Source organism: Podarcis bocagei, assembly GCF_964188305.1.
Source record: "Podarcis bocagei genome assembly, chromosome: 12".
NCBI classification, from domain to species: domain Eukaryota; kingdom Metazoa; phylum Chordata; class Lepidosauria; order Squamata; family Lacertidae; genus Podarcis; species Podarcis bocagei.
In genome coordinates this window covers 40812623-40835738 of record NC_138137.1, presented here as the reverse complement: position 1 = coordinate 40835738, position 23116 = coordinate 40812623, and the positions used below count along the sequence as shown (strand labels likewise).

At 48.4% G+C, this 23116-nt stretch overlaps 1 protein-coding gene and 1 long non-coding RNA gene across 2 annotated transcripts; one reads left to right on the top strand and one right to left on the bottom strand.

The window, feature by feature from the left end:
* Window positions 1-278: 278 nt before the first annotated feature.
* Window positions 279-22941, top strand: LOC308569469 (uncharacterized protein). The gene is made up of 8 exons (XM_081163391.1): window positions 279-1258; window positions 1607-1728; window positions 2358-2503; window positions 3713-5238; window positions 15481-16314; window positions 19381-19502; window positions 20670-20815; window positions 21043-22941. Exons 1-8 carry the CDS (start codon window positions 497-499, stop codon window positions 22647-22649), a joined length of 5265 nt encoding a protein of 1754 aa, XP_081019517.1. The 5' UTR covers window positions 279-496; the 3' UTR covers window positions 22650-22941.
* LOC308569885 lies at window positions 8005-14760 on the bottom strand. The gene is made up of 3 exons (XR_014000901.1): window positions 14493-14760; window positions 13790-13955; window positions 8005-9414 (listed from the first exon to the last, which is right to left on the bottom strand). It is a non-coding gene; the product is annotated as an uncharacterized lncRNA (long non-coding RNA).
* Window positions 22942-23116: the final 175 nt, after the last annotated feature.

The window sequence follows — 23116 nt, the reverse complement described above, 5'->3', positions numbered from 1 at the left end:
ACTGGACCTAATGGTCAGGGGACCCTTTACCTTTAGCTTACATTCTGCATGGACTGGTTGCATGGCAACATGTGCAAATGGCTTTAGATACCTATTAGGTCCGTAAATTACCATATAGCATATATTCAACACACAAAACAGCGGCAATTTGTTGTTGGCAAAGGGCACAGAAAGGGCCCCATTACCTTCAGTAGCTTAGGGCCTCATCAAACCTAAATCCAACCCTGGCGTTCCCAGATGGAACGCGAGCCCGAGCAAGGGCAGCCGAGGGCCAGCCCCGCTTCCCTCTGATACGACGCCCGCTGGGCCTTGGGCGTCCGAGCAGGAGGCCACGGCGGCGGGCGCGTGGAACGCAGCCACGTCAGGAGAAATAACGCCCGCCCGGCAACGGACGGCGACGCCCACCCTGCGACGGGAAGACCGGCGCCCACCGCGCAGAGCAGCCGGCCCCGACGCCGCAAGCGGCTGTCTCGGCGGGGAAAGAAGCAGGCAGGCGATGGCGGCCCGGGGACTGCGCCGCTTGCACACGGACTGCGTGGAGAGGCCCCTGTCGCGCGCGCTGCGGGACTTAGGCGGCTTGGTGGGCGCGCACCCGTGGCCCTTCCTGCTCGTGCCCTTGGCGCTGACGGGCGGGCTGGGCGCCGGCTTCAAGTACCTGCCCCGCAACGACCTCGGCGACCTCGAAGGCATGTACACGCCCATCGGAGGCCCCGCCAAAGCGGAGCGCCGTTTCGTCCTGGCGCACTTCCCGACGGACGACGCCGCGCGCTTCTCCCCGCAGAGGCTGAGCACCGAGGGCTCCTTCGCCTCCTTCATCGCCGTGGCCGACGGGGACTCGCTCCTCACCCGGGAGGCCTTCGCCGAGCTGCTGGCCCTGGACGCCGCTTTCCGGAGGATCGCCTTCGGCGGCGTCTCCTTCGACAGCCTTTGCGCGCGCATTGGGAACGCCACGTGCAGCAGCCCCAACCCGCTGCTCAGCGCCGTGCAAGGCGACCCGGGCAGGATCGAGGCGCTGCTGCCTACCCTGACTTTCCCCATCGCCGAAGGCGGCGTTTTCCTCGGCCCCTTCCTGGGTGGGGAGAAGCTGCTTCCCGGAGTTAGCCCGGCGCGCCCCTTGCGCGCGGCCAAAGCGATGCGCCTCATTTATTTCTTGCAGAATGACGTGTCTTCGAGGCGCGAGGCCAGCAAGATCTGGCTGAAGGCCTTTCTGAAGCGCATCCCCGACGTGCTGGACTCCTTAAAGTTCAAATTCATCCGGGTAAGTGGCTTTCTTCCAGCCGCTCCTAAATTGACACTTGTAGGAGGGTCCTCTGAAATTAAACTCATCTTGGGAAAACTGGGCAAGTGAATTTATTATTATTATTATTATTATTATTATTATTATTTTAGATCGCCATGCAACACGCTTTAATTTGGAATTAAGTTGCCATGTTTTGGAGCTCATCAGTAATCACACTAAAAAAAAACACTATGAAGGAACGAGCAATAATAATAACTATTCATTTTATGATTATTCTTAGCCCTTGAGAACATGAAGCTATAAATTAAGAGACAGATTATTTAACACTCTATGTTCTTCCTTCTTTCCCCACCCCTAACCTGACAGGTATTCTATATTTCCTCAGTATCAAAAAAAGAAGAACTGGAAAAACTTACTGGCAAAGTGATCCCATTGGCCACTATCGCGTATTTTTTAACAATAGTCTTTACAATTCTATCATGTGCAAGGTAACTTCTCACCCCATAATTCTTGGGAGAGGGAGGGAACCAGGGCCGTAGCTAGGGGTGGTGCAAAATAGGCTAAAAATGTGTCCATAAATATAAATATTGATTATTGCCTTATAAGAAATGGTTTTAAATAAAGGGTGAATTGAATGGGTGGAAGGGGGCGTTGGAGAGAGGCGGAAAGAAGAGCTAATTTGTCCCTGGCTAAGGGGTGCAATCTGGACGGTTCTGTCAGGGGCGCAAGATCACCTAGCTACGGCTCTGCAGGGAACATCCCTCTTTTTCAACATGGGCAAATCTTTAATACGCAGGAGGGAGCAAATTGGCACATGTACCATGAAATGCCATATTCCACTAGATGCTTTTAAATCTGTTTTCCATGCTTTTTGGGTGTCTACTGGTCAAGTTTCTACAGTGTAGACAGAGCGAAGCCCACACATAGACTGAAGAGACGGTGTTATCACTACCTAGAGTGGCTTTTGATCATTGGTACACTAAACACATGCTTAGTCTGCCTATTGGGTAATCCAGTACTGATACCTCTGCCAGTTTCCATTTCTCAAAGGGCATAAATTGGCACATACACATTGAAACTCTGAATCTAGGTATGTTCTTCTTTATCTGCTTTACAGGATGGATTGTGTACGGACAAAAATTTGGGTTTCATTTTTTGGGGTGATGTCAGCAGGATTATCTGTCGTCAGCAGCTTTGGATTACTGCTGTTTTGTGGAATGCCATTTGTTATCACGGCTGCAAATTCACCCTTTCTTATACTTGGTAAGTGGGCAAATGTTTGCATTCCTCATGCTCTATCTAGTGGGCTTTTGATGAGAATATCTAAATATGAAAGAGAACTTTCACCCATCTATTATTTTCCTGAACTGTGCTAAGAATTCTAGCTTCTCTATGACAGAGCTTTCCAAACTTTTCATACTTGTAACACACTTTTTAGACATGCGTCATTTCGTGACACAGTAATTCAGTATGACTAGCAAACCGTAGGTTAAACTAACCCCTTTTCCAGTCCCTGGAGGAGCACTGGGAGCATTTGCACGGCACACTGCAACCAACACACTAACATGTCGCAACGCACAGTTTGGAAAGCTCTGCTCTATGGTGCTCAGTCATGGTTAATCTTCTTAGGCTACGGAACAGCTGCATATTCCTGCATTGCAGGGGCTTGAACTAGATGAACCTCAGGGTCCCTTCCAATTCTATGATCTGCGCTATGATCAGCTATATTCACTTACTTGGGAGTAAGCTGCATTGAATTTAGTGAGACTTACTTTTGAGTAGGTGGGGCTGTGGGTTAAACCACGGAGCCTAGGACTTGCCGATCAGAAGGTCAGCGGTTCGAATCCCTGTGATGGGGTGAGCTCCCGTTGTTCGGTCCCTGCTCCTACCAACCTAGCAGTTCAAAAGCCCGTCAGAGTGCAAGTAGATAAATAGGTACCACTCCGGCGGGAAGGTAAACGGCATTTCCGTGCGCTGCTCTGGTTCGCCAGAAGCGGCTTAGTCATGCTGACCACATGACCCAGAAGCTGTACACCGGCTCCCTTGGCCAATAAAGCGAGATGAGCACCACAACCCCAGAGTCAGCCACGACTGGACCTAATGGTCAGGGGTCCCTTTACCTTTATTTTTGAGTTGAGAGGTATAGTATTGCACTGTAAGGTTCCAGTTGTGTGCACCAGAGTGGGGAACTGGTAGAACACAGGCTGGATGTCTCTGTCTAGCTCATGGCATCCTGTCCGTAACTACAGTGAAGTCTGGAGGAAAGCTTGCCATTGTCTCCAACGGAAGTCTTTTGTTAATAAGGTATCACAGTGCTTTCTGTTTTATATATAGAATTGCAATATTAATATAACTTACTAATCTGTAAATAAAAAATGACTAGGTGTGTTCCTCTTGTATATATCTATATATTCACATGTTTCTCCTGTGGCATGTTTGCAACTGGCATGATCAATAGTTCCTGTTCTTCAGGGGTTGGTGTTGATGACATGTTCATCCTGGTGTCCTGCTGGCAGAAGACTCAAGTGAAGAAGAGTGTCAAAGATCGGATGGCTGACACCTACGCAGATGCAGCTGTTTCTGTTACCATCACAACACTTACCGACGTTTTAGCCTTCTACATTGGAATTGAAAGTTCCTTCATGTCCATTCGGTCATTTTGCTTGTATACGGGCACAGCCTTTCTTTTCTGCTACGTCTACAACCTGACTTTCCTTGGGGCAATTATTGCTCTTAATGGCCGAAGAGAAGAAAGCAACAGGCATTGGCTAACGTTCCAGAAAGTGATGGATAAGCCTCAAGATTCGAAGAGCCCTATGTATAACAGGTGCTGTATAGGAGGGTTTATTGATGAGTCCACTGGAGCAGAGATTGAGCATCCCATGAATGGCTTCTTTAAAAATTACTATGGCCCCTTCCTGATGCACACCTGGACCAAGTTGTTTGTGACAGTCCTGTATCTGGCATACCTGGTAAGTAGTAGTTATGGGTGCGGACAACTTAAAGAAGGAATAAATGTCCGAAATCTAGCTGTAGATCGTTCTTATGTCATTCCGTATTATGACCTGGAAGAAAAATATTTTTCTGAGTATGGCCTCAGGGTCATGGTTATCGTTACGGAAAGCATACCGTATTGGATTTCATCTGTCCGTGCAGATCTTGAGAACTGCATGCAATCAATGGAAAATCTATCCTATGTGGACAAGGATCTTTCAGAGTCATGGTTGAGAACTTACGAAACTGTTGCAAAAGGCATTTCTTCAAATTTAAATGACCGAAGTTCATTTATTGGCAATTTATCAGCCCTGTTTAGAGTACATCCAGAATCTGAGTGGGATGTTAATGTTAGTGCTATGGAAATTCCAGTGTCACGATTTTTCATACAGACCATCAATATTACCAATGTAGAGAAGAAGAAGGAACTTTTAAACCAGTTCAGACAGCTTGCAGAGGACTGTAAGTTACCACTGATGGTTTATCATCCAGCTTTTATATACTTTGATCAATACAATGTAATAATTAAGAACACCATTCATAGTGTTTTGAGCGCTGCTGGTGCCATGTTAATTACTTCCTTGCTGCTCATCCCCAATCCTCTTTGCTCCCTGTGGGTAACCTTTGCTATTACTTCTGTTATTGTTGGTGTGTCTGGTTTCATGGCCTTTTGGAATGTGAGCCTTGACTCCATATCCATGATCAGCCTTGTTATCTGCATAGGGTTTTCAGTAGACTTCTCAGCCCATATTTCCTATGCCTTCATTGCCAGTGAGGAACCCAGAGTGAACGACAAGGCAGTGGAATCTCTCTACCGCCTTGGTTACCCTGTCCTACAGGGTGCTGTTTCCACCATTGCGGGTATCCTGGTGCTGTCCATGTCATCCACTTACATCTTTAGAACTTTTTTTAAGATAATGTTTCTGGTTATCGTGTTGGGACTCGTTCATGGTCTCGTTTTTATTCCTGTGTTTTTAACATTCTTTTTTGGGGATATTATTCCTTAAAATCAACCATTCGGGTTCATCTGCAGACTCCAAAAACACTACCTGCCTGTTTATGATGGCATGGTTCAGACACCATAGCAATGGTGCGCCCCAGATAAGAGTAGAATGGGATAAATATGGTTTGGGTGCCTGTAAGGAGCTTAGCAACATGCTGAGACGATTGCCTTTACAGAAGCACTTTGCTTCTCCTCTTTTGTGTTGGTATCCCAGCTGTGCCTTGGGTTCAGAGCCATGGCAGGCACCTAGATAAGGGGGTGCAGTGTGGTAAAGGGAGAAGTCTAGCTGGTTGCAGTGTGGGTCCCTGTAGGAGGCAAATTAAGTCCAGGCCCAAATCTCATACGATCTGGGCTCTCATAGTATTTGTGTAAACCCTTTTTAAATGGGAGAGTTTGTATTCTGGAGTGCCCCCCAGTTCAGACTTCATCATCATCGGTAAAGAAAACAGGATCATTGATGTGAGGTTTGTCAAAAGAGAAGATCTGAAATCCGTGCCGTAGAGTCAACCCTTAAAAGCACTGAGGGGCAATTCTCATGTGAAACAGGGCTGACTGTCAACAGGACATAATGAAGTTGAAAGCTGAGGTGATCTCTCCAGACCTTCATCAAAAATTGTAATGTATACTATTAAAATAATTCAGTTTATTTACTTATTGTGTTTACTTTTCTGTGCTAACTTCAGGGAGGGCGAGGAGTTAGCTGTTTGAACACAAGTGTCACTAGATGGCACTGTGGAAGAAGACTAGATTGAACAGAAAAATAAAGTTCAGTTTTGTGCTTCATCTCAAGATGGAACAAGGCTTCTGAGTAACTTGACAGCTATATCGCAGTGTGTTGCCCTGTGCACCAGTTCAGCTACAACTTACACTATCTTTAGGATCAGTCTGTTAATCTGGCTGGTGACGTTGATGACAAATGTTTTGGGGGGGGCGGGGGAATGAGCAGAGGTCAGCATTATAAATGCAAATTTTACAAATTTGTTACAGCCATTTGTTTTAAGATGCTGCTTCCGTTCAAATATATTGTATTTTTGTAATACTCAAACTGTTTTATTTTGCCACTGGAAAATCACAGTCCATTTCCCTCACTCCTTTTACAATAGTTTGGCATACGCAGTTGTAAATACCACCTAGAACAGCGGTAGGCAACCTAAGGCTCGTGGGCCAGATGCGGCCCAATTGCCTTCTCAATCTGGCCGCGGACAGTTCAGGAATCAGCATGTTTTTACATGAGTAGAATGTGTGTTTTTATTTAAAATACATCTCGGTTATTTGTGAGGCATAGGAATTTGTTGGGACGCGGGTGGCGCTGTGGGTAAAAGCCTCAGCGCCTAGGACTTGCCGATCGAAAGGTCGGCTGTTCGAATCCCCGCGGCGGGGCGCGCTCCCGTCGCTCGGTCCCAGCGCCTGCTAACCTAGCAGTTCGAAAGCACCCCCGGCTGCAAGTAGATAAATAGGGACCACGTACTAGCGGGAAGGTAAACAGCGTTCCGTGTGCTGCCTGGCTCGCCAGATGCAGCTTGTCACGCTGGCCACGTGACCCGGAAGTGTCTGCGGACAGCGCTGGCTCCCGGCCTCTAGAGTCTGTCAAGACTGGCCCGTATGGGCAGGGGTACCTTTACCTTTACCTAGGAATTTGTTTTTGTTTTTGTTTTCAAAATATAGTCCTGCCCACCACATGGTCTGAGAGACGGTGGACCAGCCCATAGCTGAAAAAGGTTGCTGACCCCTGACCTAGAATACAGTTGTGCTAGTCACGCAAGTAGCTTTTGAAATGGTTTTCAATTCACATTCTGTGGAACTATGAAGTTCGTTGTAAGTTTGGTAGGGTTCCTTAACGAGAAGTTCATGCATTGCTGACAAACCTCCATTACATCAGCAACGAGCCATCCACCAGAGCTGTTTCAAGTGGTCCGGGGTCTTTTACACTCTGGTCCATGTGACCACTGTGTACAATTTGCTCAACACTTTGTTGACAAAACCTCTCAGATTTCTTCAGATTCGGATACTGTAGTTGATACAGGTCCAGTGGATGTAATTTTGGACTCTGCTTTGGACTTTTCAAACTCTACAGCCCAAGGATGTGGACAGGATCCTTGAAAATGTGAGAGCTACCGCGTGCTAGATCTTTTAGTTCTTCTTGATGTCTCCGCAGCTTTTGATACCATCAGCTATGGCAGAGCTTTCCAAAATGTGCGTTGCAACACGTGTGTTGGCTGCAGTGTGTAGGTGTGTCACACGAACACTCCCCACGCTCCTGCCAGGGCTGGAAAGGGGTTAGTTTAACCTACAGTTTGTTAGTAAAACTCAGTGGCGTAGTGTGGGGGGTGCAGGGGGGGCCGGCCGCACCGGGCGCAACATCTGGGGGGGCGCACTCGCACTCGCAGCTCTCTGCCCCTACCTGGCTCACTCTCTCTCACTGCAGTGCTGGCTGTGCGAAACCGATCCAAGCTGCCGGGCCGCCGCCCACTGTGGAGGGGGAGGGTGCCAGGCGTGCATTGCGGAGAGAGCGAGGGAGGGACTATCTGGGGGAGGGACAGTGCAGCGGCCGCCCAGTGCAGCGCTGAGTGCAGGAGAGAACCACAGCAGACCAGCCTAGGCAGCAGCAAGAAGCAGCTGGCAGCGGCGGCAGGTTAGGGGTTAGGGGGCGCAAATTACTTGCCTTGCCCCGGGTTAGGGGGCGCAAATTACTTGCCTTGCCCCAGGTTAGGGGGCACAAATTACTTGCCTTGCCCCGGGTGCTGACAACCCACACTACGCCGCTGGTAAAACTGAATTACTGTGTTGCAAATTGATGCATGTCCAAAAAGTGTCACCAATGTGAAAAGTTTGGAAAGCTCTGGACTATGGTATCTCTGTGCTGGGACTTGGAGGTTCTGCTTTACAGTGGCACCGTCCTTCCTGGATGGGTAAACCCAGGAGGTGGTCCTGGAGGACTCCTGTTCAACATCTTGGCTGTTGGCCTATGGCAGGCATGGCCAAACCTGGCCCTCCAAATGTTTTGGGACTACAATTCCCATCATCCCTGACCACTGGTCCTGTTAGCTAGGGATGATGGGAATTGTAGTCTCAAAACATCTGGAGGGCCAAGTTTGGCCATACCTGGCCTATGGGGTCCTTCAGGGTTCTATTCTGCCCCCATGCTACTTAGCATTTAAATGAAAAAGCCGTAACTCACTTTATGTGGGGCGTCTTTGAAAAGTGCTCAGAAACTTCAACTGGCTCGAAAAGCTGCAGCCAGATCGTAGACCGGAGAGCACATGACTTCTTTGCACAATTCAAAGTACTGGTTATGACTTTTAAAGCCCTACACAGCTTTAGTCCAAGCTATCTGAAAGACCGTATTCACTCATACAAACCTGCCTGGATGTTGACATCTTTGGGAGAGGCTCTTCTCTCAGTCCTGCCACCTTCCCAGGCACACTTGGTAGGGAGAGGGTCTTCTCGGTGGCTGTTCCCAGACTTTGGAACTCCTTCCCTAGAGACGTTAGACTGGCTCCCTCCTTGTCCTTCCACCAGCAGGTGAAAGCTTTTGTTCCAAAAGGCTTTTGGTTACTGCCAGCTTTTAATGAGAGGGCTGGTGCCATGCTGTTTTTATTGTAATTATTTGTGTGGTTTTAATAGATTTTATATATGTGTGTAGTTTTACTTCTAACAATGTTTAATTGTTTTCTTTAGTGTTTCCTTTCTACATGTAAGCCGCCTTCAGTCCCATCAGGAAAAAAGGTGGGGTATAAATAAATATATAATACTGTAATTATAAGTAAAACCATTGAATGTACATATGAAAAACATTGGTCATAGGAACATACGGAGCTGCCTTTTATTGAGTCAGACCATTGGCCCATCTGTCTCAGTATTGTCTACATTGAATGACAGTGGCTTCCCAAAATTTCAGACACTGTTTTCTCCCAGTTGGGGATTGAACCTGGGACGTTCTGCATGCAATATACACGTTCTGCCACTGAACCATAGCCATCCCCCATAGCCACCATGTTGGACTCGCGGACAAATCTGTCCCAGTCCCAGCAAACATTGTTCCAAGTATTTGTGCATGCTTGTTGTGACGGTGAAGGGTTCCTGATCGCCAGAATCCATCGCACAGCAACGCTTATAAATCAGCCAATGGAGTAAGAACTGCACTGATGCCTATGATATTCTCCGAATCTTTCTTCCACTGTATGATACAAAGAGAAATACGAGTGAGAACATCTTTGTCTCCATAGCTCATATGAAGCAATATTTCATCCACTGACATTTCACACATTCTGGAGACCAAGGGCAGCCAACATAGTGCAGTCACAATGTTTGTTGGACTACAGTTCCTATCATCCCTGACCAGTGGCTATGCTGGCTGGGGGTGATGGGAATTGGAGACTGAAGGGAGTTGAAGTGCAGCACATGGAGGGCATCATCTTGGCTACCCCACTGCAGACTGTAGCCCTCATCAGAAAATTGCATGACCTTCATAGAGCTAATACGTGGAGCAGAGCAAAACCTCACCTCTTGTCAGTGACTCCCACCCCAATGTCCATGCAAGGATTACAGTGGTACCTTGGCTGCCGAATGGCTTGGCTCCTGAATGCCACAAACCCAGAAGTGTTCTGGCTTGCGAACGTTTTTTGGAAGCCAAATGTCCATTTCAGCTGTTGGCATTGTTTCCGGGGCCAATCAGAAGCCGCACCTTGGTTTGCGAACGTTTTGGAAGTCGAACAGATTTTGAGAACGGATTGAGTTCAAGAACCAAGGTACCACTGTACAGTGGTGCCTCGCAAGACGAAATTAATTCGTTCCGCAATTCTCTTCGTCTTGCGGTTTTTTCGTCTTGCGATGCACGGTTTCCCATAGGAATGCATTGAAAATCAATTAATGCGTTCCTAGGGAAACCGACTTCAGACCAGGTCCGGGGACAGTCTGTCCCCGGACCTCTTCTGAAGGCTGGGGGGGGGGGGACAAGGGCTTTTCTTCCCACCCCCAGCATTTTAAAAAACCCTGGGACAGCGGAGGACTTCTCCGCTGTGCGGGGCTATCTTAAAATGCTGGCGGGCGGCATTTTAAAATCGCTCCGGACAGCGGAGGACTTCTCCGCTGTCCGGGGCGATTTAAAAGCCCCTGGGAAGGCAGGCAGGGGGGACAAAGACTTTCGCCCCCTGCCCGCCTTCAGAAGGTGTTCCCGCCCCCCGCCCCACTTCGGAACAGCTTTCCGAAGTGGGGCGGATGGGGCAGGTGTCCCCGCCCCCCCCGCCCCACTTCGGAACAGCTTTCCGAAGTGGGGCAGCGGGGCCAGGTGTTCCCGCCCCCCCTCCCCACTTCGGAAGAGCTTTCCGAAGTGGGGCGGCGGGGCCAGGTGTTCCCGCCCCCCCTCCCCACTTCGGAAGAGCTTTCCGAAGTGGGGCGGCGGGGCCAGGTGTTCCCGCCCCCCCTCCCCACTTCGGAAGAGCTTTCCGAAGTGGGGCGGCGGGGCCAGGTGTCCCCGCCCCCCCCGCCCCACTTCGGAACAGCTTTCCGAAGTGGGGCGGCGGGGCCAGGTGTTCCCGCCCCCCCTCCCCACTTCGGAAGAACTTTCCGAAGTGGGGCGGCGGGGCCAGGTGTTCCCGCCCCCCCTCCCCACTTCAGAAGAGCTTTCCGAAGTGGGGCGGCGGGGCCAGGTGTCCCCGCCCCCCCGCCCCACTTCGGAACAGCTTTCCGAAGTGGGGCGGCGGGGCCAGGTGTCCCCGCCCCCCCGCCCCACTTCGGAAGAGCTTTCCGAAGTGGGGCGGCGGGGCCAGGTGTCCCCGCCCCCCCCGCCCCACTTCGGAAGAGCTTTCCGAAGTGGGGCGGCGGGGCCAGGTGTCCCCGCCCCCCTGCCCCACTTCGGAAGAGCTTTCCGAAGTGGGGCGGCGGGGCCAGGTGTCCCCGCCCCCCCCCGCCCCACTTCGGAAGAGCTTTCCGAAGTGGGGCGGCGGGGCCAGGTGTCCCCCCCCCTCCCCACTTCGTAAGAGCTTTCCGAAGTGGGGCGGCGGGGCCAGGTGTCCCCGCCCCCCCGCCCCACTTCGGAAGAGCTTTCCGAAGTGGGGCGGCGGGGCCAGGTGTTCCCGCCCCCTCCCCACTTCGGAAGAGCTTTCCGAAGTGGGGCGGCGGGGCCAGGTGTCCCCGCCCCCCCCCGCCCCACTTCGGAAGAGCTTTCCGAAGTGGGGCGGCGGGGGCAGGTGTCCCCGCCCCCACTCCCCACTTCGGAACAGCGTTTTAAAATGCTGGGGGTCGGGAGCGAAGCGCTGCCGACCCCCAGCATTTTAAAATCTCCCCGTGTCCTGGGAAGATTTTAAAATGCTGGGGGTCGGGAGCGAAGCGCTGCCGACCCCCAGCATTTTAAAATCTCCCCGTGTCCCGGGGAGGTTTTAAAATGCTGGGGGTCGGGAGCGAAGCGCTGCCGACCCCCAGCATTTTAAAATCTCCCCGTGTCCTGGGAAGATTTTAAAATGATGGGGGTCGGGAGCGAAGCGCTGCAGACCCCCAGCATTTTAAAATCTCCCCGTGTCCTGAAGGCCGGCGGGGGGCAAAAGTCTTTGCTTCCCCCCCCCGCCTGCCTCCCCCCCCCTGCCCCGGGCGATCTTAAAATGCTGGCGGGCGGGAGCGAAGCGTTCGCTCCCGACCCCCAGCATTTTAAAATCTTCCCAGGACACGGGGAGATTTTAAAATGCTGGGGGTCTGCAGCGCTTCGCTCCCGACCCCCAGCATTTTAAAATCTTCCCAGGACACGGGGAGATTTTAAAATGCTGGGGGTCTGCAGCGCTTCGCTCCCGACCCCCAGCATTTTAAAACCTTCCCAGGACACGGGGAGATTTTAAAATGCTGGGGGTCTGCAGCGCTTCGCTCCCGACCCCCAGCATTTTAAAACCTTCCCAGGACACGGGGAGATTTTAAAATGCTGGGGGTCTGCAGCGCTTCGCTCCCGACCCCCAGCATTTTAAAATCTTCCCAGGACACGGGGAGATTTTAAAATGCTGGGGGTCGGCAGCGAACGCTTCGCTCCCGCCCGCCAGCATTTTAAGATCGCCCGGGGCAGGGGGGGGGAGGCAGGCGGGGGGGGAGCAAAGACTTTTGCCCCCCGCCGGCCTTCAGAAGAGGTCCTCTTCTGAAGGCCGGCTGTGGGCGAAAGTCTTTGCTCCTGACCGCCAGCATTTCCCTATGGGCTTTCGTCTTGCGATGCAAACCCATAGGGAAATTCGTCTTGCGAAGCGCCTCCCAAACAGAAAACCCTTTCGTCTTGCGGGTTTTCCGTCTTGCGAGGCATTCGTCTTGCGGGGTACCACTGTAATTACTTGTAGGCATTGCTCAAGGGTGAGGATCTAAAGTGAGCCTTGCTGTCCTCCACATGAACCCTATTGATACCATTTAATTTTGGTATAGGACTAGTTTCCCTTGCTTTTTACTTTTATACCTTTGGGGGCGTTTTTTCCAAAACACCACCTACTTTTCCTCATTGTGGTGTCAATGGTTATTTCCACCACATTGCTGTTTTATCTTTCCAGCCTACCCTCTGATGTAGGTTAGGCTGACAAACTGACTGGCCCAAGGTTACCCCATGAACTTCATGACCGGAAGGGGATGTGAATGGGAGTCCCCCACTTTAGCCCAACAGTGACAGTTCTTAAAGAACTCACACGTGAAACTGCTGACCTAACAAATAATATGTAACGAGTTCCTAAGATTGGCCTCCATTCCTAAGAACTTGAAAGTGACCAATGTAGCACACAATTTAAACAATGGATCCAGAGGGAATCCAGGAAATTGTAGGCCATTTAGTTTAACGTGTGTTCTAGGTAAATTGGTGGGTGGAAAGCATTATTAAAGTTAATCAAAAATATGCAAACCCAAATCTTCCAAAGCAGGATCAACATGGTTTTTGCAAAAGTAAGTTGTGTCTCATTAATCTTTCACAGTTCCTTGGGAGTGTTAATAAGCTTGTGCATGGGGCTTGCTTGAAGCTTGGATCATAGAGTTGGAAGGGATCAGTAGGATCATCTAGTCCAGAGGTGGCCAACTCCCAAGAGACTGCGATCTACTCACAAAGTAAACAACTGGCAGTGATCTACTCCCTTTTTGGAGGGTTCAGGTCAAAGTTGTTCAGCTTTTTTAGGGAGGAGGAAAGCCCTGTTTTCTTGCGGTTCAGGTTGAAGTTGGTGAGCTTTTTTTTAGAGGAGCCAAACTTGTTGAGTTTTAGGGGGACCCATCTCTACCACAGACGTCCAGTGATCTAACAGTAGATCACGATCTACCTGTTGGACATGCCTGATCTAGTCCAAACCCCTTGCAATGCAGGAATCTTTCATCCAATGTGGGGCTTGAACCTACAACCAACAACCTCATGCTCTACCAACTGAGCTATCCCTCAGGGTTATCTAGTAAGCACTGTACACTTGGGATATTTAAAAAGCCTTTGACAAAGTCCCTCACCCAAGGCTCCTGAGCAATTTTAGTAGTTGTGCATCAGTAGCTGGAAGCACAGAGGAGGAATAAATAGACAATTCTCACAATGGAGGGATTTACTCATTCCTAAATTTATATCTCACCTTTCTTCCTAGGAGCTCAGTGTGGCATACATGGCCCCCTCTTCTCCATTTTATCCTCACAAAAATGCTGTGAGATAAATCAGGTTGAGATATTGTGGCTGGTCCAGAGAGTCATGTACTAAGAAAGGTTCCCCAAAAATCTGTATTGGAACCAGTGCTTTTTAACCTGTTCATAAATGATATACGGTTAAGTGTAAATAGATTTTACTGACCTGTGGATAGTACAGTAAGGAGGGAAAAAATACATGTCTGATATTTTGGAAAACGTGCATATACATAAACATATATATAAAGTGACTGCAAGCACAGGGAAACAAACACCTGCAGGCATGCCCACAGTGGACCACAGGTGTCTGGAATTCTTGGGGGGTGGGTGGGAGAGAACAGCAGCGCATCCACAGCTGTGGATGGAAAACATTGAGAAAGAGTGCAATTAAAAGTCAGGGCTGTGCAAGCCACATGCACATTAAAAATCTGGTATGTTCAGAGCCTATGTCACATCCTAAGTATATCTACTAGTATGTCATATGAGCAGGAAATCTATTTATAAACTTGTGGTATCTGAAATCCGGCACAAGCATCATTCTGTACAATAAAAAAATCTAAAACCTTTCACCGTGGCATTTAAAAGAACTTGCCTGGCAATCACATAATTATAATAATTTCTAGATTCATGAACTCTTGTGAATCTGCAATTTCTCACCAGTTTATTCCAAAACTGCTTCATTCAACTTCTGTGAAATCTTCTTAGTGCTAGCTTTAAAGAACAGTGCCTTTTTGCTCTTCTGGATCCTAGCTGGACTTCAGCAAGCTTTTAAAATATATATATATTTATACGTGGCACACTCATCATTAATTTTTTTTTTATCAGAAGGAGCTAAATACTATCAAAACAGCAGATGCAGCAGCAAGCAAGTTCCTTAAAAAATCAGGTCATGTGCATAAGAAGTAAAACTGAAAGTAAAATACATTTTTTTAATACTTGGGGTGTGTTCACATTCCTGCCTCAGAGCGCTATTAAGTTGTTGTTGTCGTCGTCCCCCCGCCAGTGTGTTTCATGCCTCTTTCTGCCTTTGACTGTTCTCATCAGGACAGCTTCATTACTGTCAGATTTGTTTCTGTTTGAGGGTGCTGATGGCAGGAGAGAGACAAATTAGGAGTGGCTTAAGGACTCCAGTCAGCAGTATTTTATAATGGAGTACAAAATACATAACATGTGATGTCATGGGAACATGAATTACAAACTCTGCACTGGAAATGCGGTGAGTGTACAGTACACAGAAGTGGGGAGCCGCAGGTCGCCCACCCTTGCGGAAAAAAGACTGCCGAGACGAAGGAAATTCCCAGTTAAACGGGCTACTGGTTAAAAGATCACTTTCATTGCATCTTGGCTAAAAAGGCACTGCGCCCTCTCGTTCTGGATTTTCTCGGGAGTTTCCCTCAGACATAGCGGCCACATTGCAGCCAAGAAACCGATGCCTTCGCTGAACGGAGTTTCCCTCAGCATCGCCTCGCTCCCTCCCCCCAACTGACTTCTGAGGCGGTTAGCGGGTGGGCGTTTCCCGAAGGGCGAACCTCCGCCCAGCGGCCATTTTTACCATCTTTTCCCGCTCAGTTCCCCCTTTTCGAGATGTTTCAGAAACTCGTGCTAAGTGGGGCCGGGCTGCCCTACGCCTAACTTACTCGGATAACGGTCTGAACTCCTGCTCTCTTCGCCGCTGGTAGGAGGAGAAAGAGAAAAGGCGATGGCGCCCCTCAACTGCCACACGGACTGCGTGGAGAGGCCCCTGTCGCGCGCGCTGCGGGCCCTGGGCGCCCAAGTGGGCGCGCACCCGTGGCCCTTCCTGCTCGTGCCCGTGGCGCTCTCGGCCGCTTTGGGCGCCGGCTTCGTGTTCCTGAGCAGCCTGGAGGACAACGACATCGAGGGCCAGTTCACGCCGCTCGGGGGCCCCGCCAAGGGCGAGCGGCGCTTCGTGCAGGCGCACTTCCCCACCGACGACGCGCGGCGCTTCTCCGCCGAGAGGCTGAGCACCGAGGGCTCCTTCGCCTCCCTCCTGGCCGTGGCCCGCGGCGGAGGCTCGCTCCTCACCCGGGAGGCCTTCGCCGAGCTGCTGGCGCTGGACCAGGCGGTGCGGGGGCTCCGCAGCCCCGACGGCCCCGCGCTCCCCTTCGCCCAGCTCTGCGCGCGGAGCAGCCCCGGCCACAACTGCAGCAGCGCCAACCCGCTGCTCAGCTTGGTGCAAGGCGGGTCGCGCATCGAGGCGCTGCTGCCCGACCTCACCTTCCCGCTCTACGTCGCTCCGCTCACTGCCAACCCCCTTTTCCTGCCCCCCTTTCTGGGAGGCCTCGACTTGGCCCCCGGGGATGGGCCGGCGCGCCCCGTCCGGGCAGCCAAAGCGCTGCGCCTCTTCTACTACTTGCAGGAGGATGAGGCTTCTCGCAGAAACGACAGCGCGCTCTGGCTCCGGACGTTTCTGGAGCGCATCCCGGGCGTGGTGAAATCCTTGAACCTCGCAACCATCCAGGTAAGCGTCTCCTGGCACGATGGAGCCGGAATGTGACCGATGTGAATCTCTGTGTCTGCCTGATGCATGCTGCCATGCTTACTGGAGCGAACAGGATCTGAAGTCAAATCACTAGGGCCAGAGGTTTCCCATTCCTAACCCACCTGCATCAGCAAGTGGAGGCATTCAGTGGAGGCCAAACATTAAATTTTAGTAAATAAACAATGTGCGTCACCACAGGAATTAGAAAACAGCATCTCTGGCAATGCAAGAATGCCAAGGAGTACCTCTTTCAAAATGATGCACATTATTACTATGCCTTGTGTCAATCTCTAGGTTTTAAAAATGCATTTTATCCTTTTATGCTGTTTCCTGAATTACTACTTGTGCACTGCTTGGACATGCTTGGATGTAAATCAGGGGCAGAACACCTTGAGCCCATGCGCCAAATTTGGCCTGCCAAACTTCACCATTTGGCCCATAAGGCCATTTTACCCAAACTATGCCCACACGCCCTACATCTGATGTCACATGTGATGTCAGCCACAGGGCAGGTAGAGATAGGGCTAGATCAGCTGCACATACCACCGATCCCAGCAGAAAGGACCACCCATCAGCTGATGTATTCTACTTGGGCACCATCTTCCCCTACTCCCATTGGCCCACTTTGACAGGACCACCCATCTGTCAATTTCCTCTACCCACCTGTCAAAGTTGGACCATAGGATGGGGAGAATCAGGATCTGACCTGATGGTGGTTGACTGGGGTCTTGAGAATAATGTTCGTTGCAGGACTTCCAACTGCACTATAAATAAAGCTTTCAAAATATGTTTAAATAGGGGGAGCAAGGGGAATGAATTTGGGCCCCACTGCAAAAAGCTTGGGGCCCTGAATTAACCTCTAGCAACACCTCCTCCAGATTATGTCAGTGTGATGGGCTGATTTGTTCGAAATGCATATCCTCCGATCCACAGCTCCTCACCCATAGGAACCCCTCCCCCTTCTTTGCAAAAGTGAAAACAAAAAAGGACTATCTCACCTAACCTTTGTAGAACAGAAAGCAGAACCTCACTGCGTACTAAAACTGAGGGTTAACTAACAAGCCCAAGCAAAATTAGTACTGTATCTGTTTTCTCAGCTGGGGTTGTTATTAGTGCAACTAGTTCTGCTTCTCTGTGCTACCCAGGCCTGAATAGTTTCTCCCTTTCTGTCTCTCTCTTTTTTTTTTTACCTTTATCTCCCTTAAAAAAATCTTTTTAAATTAAGTGGTTTGACTACTGGAGCCAGTAACACTGTTCAGTGTAATGCCTCTTTGCATCCAGAAGGGAAGCAAAGGAACTGCTCCAGACAGGTAAGTTTTATTCCATTTGGGTTAGCCTGTTGCAGCTTTTCATTAATTAGCATGTGTTTTCCCTCTCACCCTATTAAACAGAACTCATTGCTTTGATTTTACGCCTTCTGCTACAGCATCCAACCAGACATCAATGCCTGACATTTTATTGAAAGGCTATCTTTGTTTTAAAGTTAATTATCCTGCCTCCTTTGGACAATTATTTTATTATAAATATCAGGTGGGGTATAATATGCACATTTAAACAATATATGGAAGATGTATCTTTCAGCAGAAATGGGGTTTCTCCCTCACAATCCTCAACATTTGGTTAGTTTTACTGGCAGGCCTAACAGGAAGACTAACGGCTTCTGTTCCCTGCCCTGCCCACCCCCAGATAAAGGGGGAAATAAAGAGACAATTGTTCAGTTCCATGCTGCTTCCCGCAGAATTCTTTTTTCCTCTTCCTGATCCAATAAACTTTTAACCGAGAGGTGGGGAACACCAAGTTGAAAGTTAATTTAGTTCTCAGCGCTACTAGTTTCTGTACAACCCGAGACTAGTCCTAAAATGTGGATTCAAGGCCTTCAGTTGGTGAGCACAATAATTTCAGAGCTCTGCTGGATTAGACCAAAGCATCCTTTTCACCCATAATGGTCAAGGAGATGCTTATGGGAAACCCACAAATGAGGATTGTATCCCTCTTTTGCTCTTGTTTCTCAGCAATTAGTACTCTGGTACTTAGAGGCATGCTGCTTCTGAAGCTGGAGACATGGAATAGCATCATGACCGGTTGCCATCGGTATTATTATCCTCGGTGAAGCTCTCTTAAGTACTTTGTAAGGAAAGGTACTTAAATAGCCATCATTTATTAATAAAGCCCATATTGCTCGTAAAATTCTTAAATCTTTCATGAATTTTGCACATATATATGTATGTACGCATGTATGCAATATTGGATTTATATTCTCAGTGACTCAAAGCCTGAGCAAATGGATAGGTTTTAGAAGTTATGTAAACTAGTGGCTGTCTCTAAAAGTTTGAAACCAGACAGTGGTGCTAAGCTGAAGCGTCTGTCATAGGTTATGCACACATTGGTGACTTGAGGCATTAGAGACTTTGTTCAGCCAACCCAACCAAGCAGCTTAATGAAGACTGAGAATTGCTGGGCGGCCTCAGAATGTTGAGTGTCCAATGGGATGCGGAGTGAAATGAATGATTCTGAAAGAGGGCAGGTCTGGCTAACTTGAACCCTTGGTGTATGAAGTCTTGCACTGTTTAGGAAGGGCTATCTGAAAGAGCACCTCACCCCTTATATGGCAAGTCAAGTCACTGAGGGCCTCCAGCAGATACCACCTGATCAGGAGGTCTGTTCCACACAATGTAGGACTTGGGCCTTTAGTGCTGTGACACCTGTCCTTTGAAATTACTCCCCACTGCTTGAATATTACACAGACGCTGTATCGGCTGTCTTTTAAGTGTCTGCTGAAGAACCTTGCTCTTAGCAAGTAGAGATCTTTCCCAGTTTACATCAGTATTGGAATTGTTTTAAAGATGTTTTTATTGTTTGCTATCCTGGGCCCCTGTACAGGAACACTCCATGCTGCAAAATTTATTTCAGGTCCCACTTATATTCTGCTAATTGCACCTTGTCTTTATACTCTTGTGAGCATTTAGATTTATATATTAAGAGAGAGAAAATATTTAACATGTGATCTTCTCTTCTCCTCCCCCCCCCGCCCGCTCCCTATGGCAGGTGGCTTATTTTACTTCATTGTCCAGACAAGAAGAGTTTGAAAAAAATACTAAGGAAGTGGTCCCTTTGTTTTCCATCACGTATACCTTAACAATAACCTTCTCAATTATCTCATGCTCAAGGTAATTGCTGAGGAAAGGGAAATCATTTTTATCTTTTCATTTTGTGAGAGTGTATGGGGGACTCCCTGGTTCTGAATGGGGCAACTGTGCCCCTGAAGGAGCAGGTGCGCAGCCTGGGAGTCATTTTGGACTCACAGCTGTGCATGGAGGTGCAGGTCAATTCTGAGTCCAGGACAGCTGTCTACCAGCTCCATCTGGTACGCAGGCTGAGACCCTACCTGCCCGCAGACTGTCTCGCCAAAGTGGTGCATGCTCTAGTTATCTCCCGCTTGGACTACTGCAACGCGTTCTGTGTGGGGCTACCTTTGAAGGTGACCCAGAAACTCCCAACTAATCCAGAATGTGGCAGCTAGACTGGTGACTGGGAATGGCCACCACATAACACTGGTCTTGAAAGACCTACATTGGCCCCCAGTACATTTCTGAGCACAATTCAAAGTGTTGGTGCTGATATTTAAAGCCCTAAACGGCCTTGGTCCTGGATACCTGAAGGAGCGTCTCCACCCCCATTGCTCTGTCCGGACACTGAGATCCAGCGCTGAGGGCCTTCTGGCGGTATCCTCACTGTGAGAAGCGAAGTTACAGGGAACCAGGCAGAGGGCCTTCTCGGTAGTAGCACCCACCCTGTGGAACGCCATCCCATCAGATGTCAAAGAAATAAACAACTATATGACATTTAGAAGACATCTGAAGGCAGCCCTGTTTAGCGAAGTTTTTAATGATTGATGTTTTAATGTATTTTTAACCTTCTGTTGGAAACCGCCCAGAGTGGCTGGGGAAACCCAGCCAAATGGGTGGGGTAGAAATAATAAATTATTATTATTATTGTTGTTGTTGTTGTTCTTGTTGTTATTAGGTATCATGTGTATGCAGGCTTAAGAGGAGGTAGTAGATCTACCAAGCTTCATCTGAATGTCTGCTATCTTTCCCACATTCCATCTTAAGAATGCAGACTCAATGGCCTTACCAACAGCTTGGAAGCTTGCATCCTTTTTTGAGATATTTTGTGCAACTAGGGCTTCAAAGCAAAGCTTCACACAGCTTCAGTGCATGCATAGCCGATCCATGTGGTGCTAACGGGTTTAGCTTGGTTCAGTGGGAGGGGGGATTAGCACATGTACCGTGATACTCTGAATTGAATTAGAATCTTCTGAATCTGTTTTCCAGGCTGGACTGTGTACGGACAAAAGTGTGGGTTGCAGCTTTTGGGGTGCTGTCAGCAGGCTTATCTGTCGTCAGCAGCTTTGGATTGCTGCTCTTTTGTGGGGTGCCGTTTGTTGTCACAGTTGCGAATTCGCCATTTCTTATCCTTGGTAAGTGAGCAAATGTACACATTCCTCCTGACTTCTCCATTGGGCTTTTCATTAATATATTTAAGTATGATGATGGGTGAAAAATTCTCTTACATAGCTATGGGTTTGCAACGTTAAGGAGCCTTTTTTTTCCGGGAGCCAAGCCATTTGAGTATCAAGGTACCACTGTATTTCTCTTCTCGTTTGACATATAGGAACTAATATGTTATATATTTGCCATTCTTCAGGGGTTGGTGTTGATGACATGTTCATCCTGGTGTCTTGCTGGCAGAAGACTAAAGTGAAGGACAGTGTCAGAGAGCGAATGGCTGACACCTACAGAGAAGCAGCTGTATCCATTACCATCACGACCCTCACAGACGTGTTAGCCTTCTACATTGGAATTGCAACTTCATTCCAGTCCGTTCAGGCATTTTGCATCTACACAGGAACAGCCTTTGTGTTCTGCTACTTATATAGCCTGACATTTCTTGGGGCCATTCTTGCTTTAAATGGGAGACGAGAAGAAAGCAACAGACACTGGCTCACATTCATGAAAGTGAACAATGAGCCTCAGGATTCTCAGGGCTGCACATATAACATGTGCTGTGTAGGAGGGTCTTTTGATGAGTCCACTGGAGCAGAGACTGAACACCCCATGAATGGATTCTTTAGAAAGTATTACGGTCCCTTCCTTATGCACAGCTGGACCAAGGTGCTTGTGGTAGTCCTTTATCTCATGTACTTGGGTAGTAGTATTTTTGGCTGCACTCAAGTCAAAGAAGGTATAGATCTTCGAAATCTAGCTAGTGACAATTCTTATGTCATCCAGTATTATGAATGGGAAGAGGAATATTTTTCAGAATACGGCCCAAGGGTTATGGTGGTTGTTACTGAAAGCAAAGCTTATTGGGATTCATCTGTCCGTGCAGATCTTGAAAACTGTATGAATGCACTAGAAAGCTCATCCTACGTCAACAAGAATTTATCAGTGTCCTGGTTGAGAACTTACCAAGATGTCGCTAAACGTATGTCTTTCAATATAGATGATCGTAGGCTTTTCATTGACAATTTAGCCACCCTTTTTGGGATTAATCCAGACTTCAAGTGGGATGTTAATGTTAGTGGTACAGAAATATTAGCATCACGTTTTTTCATACAGACAGTCAATGTTACTACTGCAGTGGATGAGAGGAGTCTTTTAAATGAACTGAGAGGCCTTGCTAAGGACTGCAAGGTACCATTAATGGTTTATCATCCAGCTTTTATTTACTTTGATCAATATCTTGTGATTGTTCAGAACACAGTTCAAAATGTTGTGATTGCTGCTGGAGCCATGCTACTCATTTCCTTACTACTCATTCCCAATCCTCTTTGTTCTTTGTGGGTAACCTTTGCTATTGCCTCTGTTATTGTCGGTGTAGCTGGTTTCATGTCCTTCTGGAATGTGAATCTTGATTCCATATCCATGATTAACCTTGTAATTTGCATAGGGTTTTCAGTAGACTTCTCTGCTCATATTTCCTATGCTTTTGTTGCCAGTGAGAAACACAAAGTGAATGACAAGGCTGTGGATGCTTTGTACCACCTTGGCTACCCTGTTACGCAAGGAGCTGTTTCCACTATCTTGGGAGTTATTGTACTCTCCATGGCATCCTCTTACATCTTCAGAACCTTTTTTAAGATAATGTTTCTGGTGATCTTGTTTGGGGCTGTTCACGGTCTCATTTTTATTCCTGTGTTCTTAACTTTCTTCGGCTTTTGTAGTAAAATGCCAAATAGACAGCTTCCAGTCAGTGCCCAGAGCTCCAGTGCTGAAGGAGTTCCTTTCTCAGATACAAATACTGTATTATGAAACCGCCTAATGTAAACATGACAATATTGCAATGAGAGCAGTTCGATAATGGAACTAATTACCTAGAGGGCAGGAGTGGACTCTTCCTGGTGAGCATTTAAGGTCCCCATCCCTACCTTGCAGGCTGCCATCTGATTGGATTTTACTTTGATTCTGACTTGATTTTAGGAGGTAGGATGTATTTTAATTGATTGCTTGATTTTATGGTAATATGTCATATATTTGATATTAGCCACTCTGAGCCCTGTTTTGGCTGGGTAGGGCAGGGTATAAATAAAATTTATTATTATTATTATTATTATTGTTCCTCAGTGTTCTCTCTCTCACCACTTATGGGCCAACTTTGGAAAGTGAGCAGGACCACTGACATCACGATTACATCAGGTGGACCTTTTGTCTACATGGGTCTTACAGAGCACTTTTCATAAGGCTTCGGAAGACCCAATGATTAGCTGATTGTCAGGTGT